Here is a 2,778-nt window from a genome sequence, read left to right on the forward strand (position 1 = left end):
TTGTAAGAATAGAGAAAATGAGCTCAAGTATGCATGTTTCATTAGCTGATCCATCTATACAGCACAGTATATATATATATATATATATAAAGGTAATTAAGTAGTATAGAGTTTGTTATAACAGAACATGTTCGAAGATAAGCTGGAATGCTAAAGTTGCTAAAGCATAATTGAGCACGTGCTGACTGGACGTAGCTGATGGCCAGCTGATGCCGTTAGCTCTATTTCCATAACATGCCCCGTAAAACTGAGGAGGCATTTGCTGAAATCAGTTTGCTAGAAAGAAATTAATTTGAACTTCTTGATAGGTAAGGACTTAGTAAAGATATCAGTAATTTGATACTGGGTAGCTAAATGATGAACAATAATTTGTTTAGTTTGAATGCAATCCCGGATGAAGTGGCAATCTACTTTGATATGCTTGGTTCTGGCGTGAAAAACAGGATTGTTGGCAAGCGCAATTGCCGACGTGTTGTCACAATATAAGGGTGTGGGAGCTGTTTGAGGAATGTTGAAATCTGAAAGTAAACGTCGGAGCCATATAATTTCAGATGCTGCAGTAGCTTAAGCTCGATATTCAGCTTCAGTCGAGGATCGAGCTACCGTTGATTGTTTCTTTACTTTTTAAGAGATGAGTGAATTTCCAAGAAAATTACAATAACCGGAGACCGATTTGCGGTCTTGAGAGTCACCGGCCCAATCCGAATCAACATAGCCGTGAAGGTCCATAGAGCCTCGATACAATGGAAGACCATAAGTAAGTGTACCGTTGACATACCAAAGCAACCGTTTAAGTTGTTTAAAATGAGTCTGAAGTGGAGTATGCATATGCTGACAAACTTGTTGAACAGCAAATGCAATATTAGGGCGAGTCAGCGTCAAATACTGTAATGAGCCAGCCAACTGTTGGTAGAGAACAGGAACAGAGAAGTGTGGCTGATTTATAGAATCTGCAGCAGATTTTGGTCTACTTGGAGTGGAAACAGATTTGCTATTTTCCATACCAGCTTTGTGAAGAATCGTCTGAGCATGCTGAGTTTGATTTAAGTGCAGGCCATAGGGAGAAGTAGAGACTTGAACACCTAAGAAATGTGAAAGACAGCCAAGATGCCGCATAGAAAATTTTGATTTCAAGCTGGTAAGCAAGCTGTCCAAGGTTACTTGATCATTGTCGATCAATAGAATGTCGTCAACATATATTAAAATATAAAGAATTTTGGAATTGGAGTGATACACCATTAACGAAGGATCGGCTGCACTAAATTGAAAACCAAACTGTTGAAGATGACTAGACATTGAGGTTCTGATCAATAAGAACCCAGGTAGTATACTGAGAATTTAAGATAGGAGAGCCGCTCAAATCAGAAATAAATTTGTCTGGACACTTAGCAGTGCCATCAAGAAAGCCTTCACAGCCATTTGCACGAAAAAGTTTGGCAACCTGTGATCTCCATGTTGGATAATTTTCTGACGTCAACTGATTAGCAATGATGTTCTTCACAGTTGACATCAAAAATTTGAGCTGAGATGGAATAGTAGCTTCCAGCATTCCGCAGTTGCATCTGCTTTGGCTGGTTGAACTGTTGAAGATGGTGAAGATGAACTCATAATGGAAATCAGGATACTACTGCTCTGATACCATGATAGAAACAGAAAGTAATAACATATAATAGCAGAATAGTACGAATAGAGAAAATGAGCTCAAGTATGTTTCATTAGCTGATCCATCTATACAGCACAGTGTATATATATATATATATATATATATATATATATATATATATATAGCTAAAGGTAATTCAGTTGTACAGAGTTTGTTATAACAGAACATGTGCGAAGATAAGCTGGAATGCTAAAGTTGCTAAAGCATAACCGAGAACGTGCTGACTGGACGTAGCTGATACCATTAGCTCTATTTCCATAACAGTTATAAGAGCCTACTCTTTTCTTTAATTGGAGAAGAGGATTACAAAGTATGTCACATAGATTTGTAGTTCTATAAACGTTCAAGAACGATAGAAATGGAGCAGTTTGATGGCGTTAGTCAAATCTTATTGAATGGATGACATTGTCAAAGTAATAATAATTGGATGGAGAAAGTGAACTGATGATGAAGTTGAATGAATTAAGATGACCATGTAATAACTATTGGATGATGTTAGTCCGGATAATGGCTGTCAGAGGTCGTCATAATTGAAAGTCAAGTAAATCTCTGAAGCTCTCTCCAAATTCAAATTTAGTTATTATTTTATGTGAAGAATAAAAATCTTTTTATAATAATTTTAAAATAGGCATTTTGATAAATTTAGTCAAAATTTTTATAACACTCCAACAAATGATGATTATTAATTTTTAGATCATAAAATATTTATTTATCATTTAAGTGCTTTAACGGCCTCATAATTTGGTGATCTTAAATTTGTCTCGGTGTTTGTTTTGATTATAAGCATATATGATTAAGAGAACATTTGATCATTTAATTAATAGACAAAGTTTCTAATTATTACTCATCAAGTGCTTGATTTAGAATTATTTGAAGTTTTTTTGAATCATCATCATTAGTGTTATTGGATTTATTTCATCAAGATAATAATTTAACTATAAATTTGTTGAATGATTAATTTAAATCAAAATATTTTGAAATATTATAATAAGATTCATGTTGATCAAATAGAATTTTTTAAACCATATCAATTATTTATATAAAAGATATATTAATTAACTGATATATTTCATATTTCATTATCAAAATAATCTTTGACATAAAAAAAAAAAAAC

At 33.8% G+C, this 2,778-nt stretch overlaps 1 protein-coding gene across 1 annotated transcript; it reads right to left on the bottom strand.

The window, feature by feature from the left end:
- Positions 1–624: 624 nt before the first annotated feature.
- Positions 625–1,239, bottom strand: LOC110113788 (uncharacterized mitochondrial protein AtMg00810-like). The gene has a single exon (XM_020846487.1). It carries the CDS (start codon positions 1,237–1,239, stop codon positions 625–627), a length of 615 nt encoding a protein of 204 aa, XP_020702146.1.
- Between the last annotated feature and the right edge of the window lie 1,539 nt (positions 1,240–2,778).

This window comes from Dendrobium catenatum, unplaced genomic scaffold (genome assembly GCF_001605985.2).
Source record: "Dendrobium catenatum unplaced genomic scaffold, ASM160598v2 fragScaff_scaffold_1724, whole genome shotgun sequence".
NCBI lineage: Eukaryota > Viridiplantae > Streptophyta > Magnoliopsida > Asparagales > Orchidaceae > Dendrobium > Dendrobium catenatum.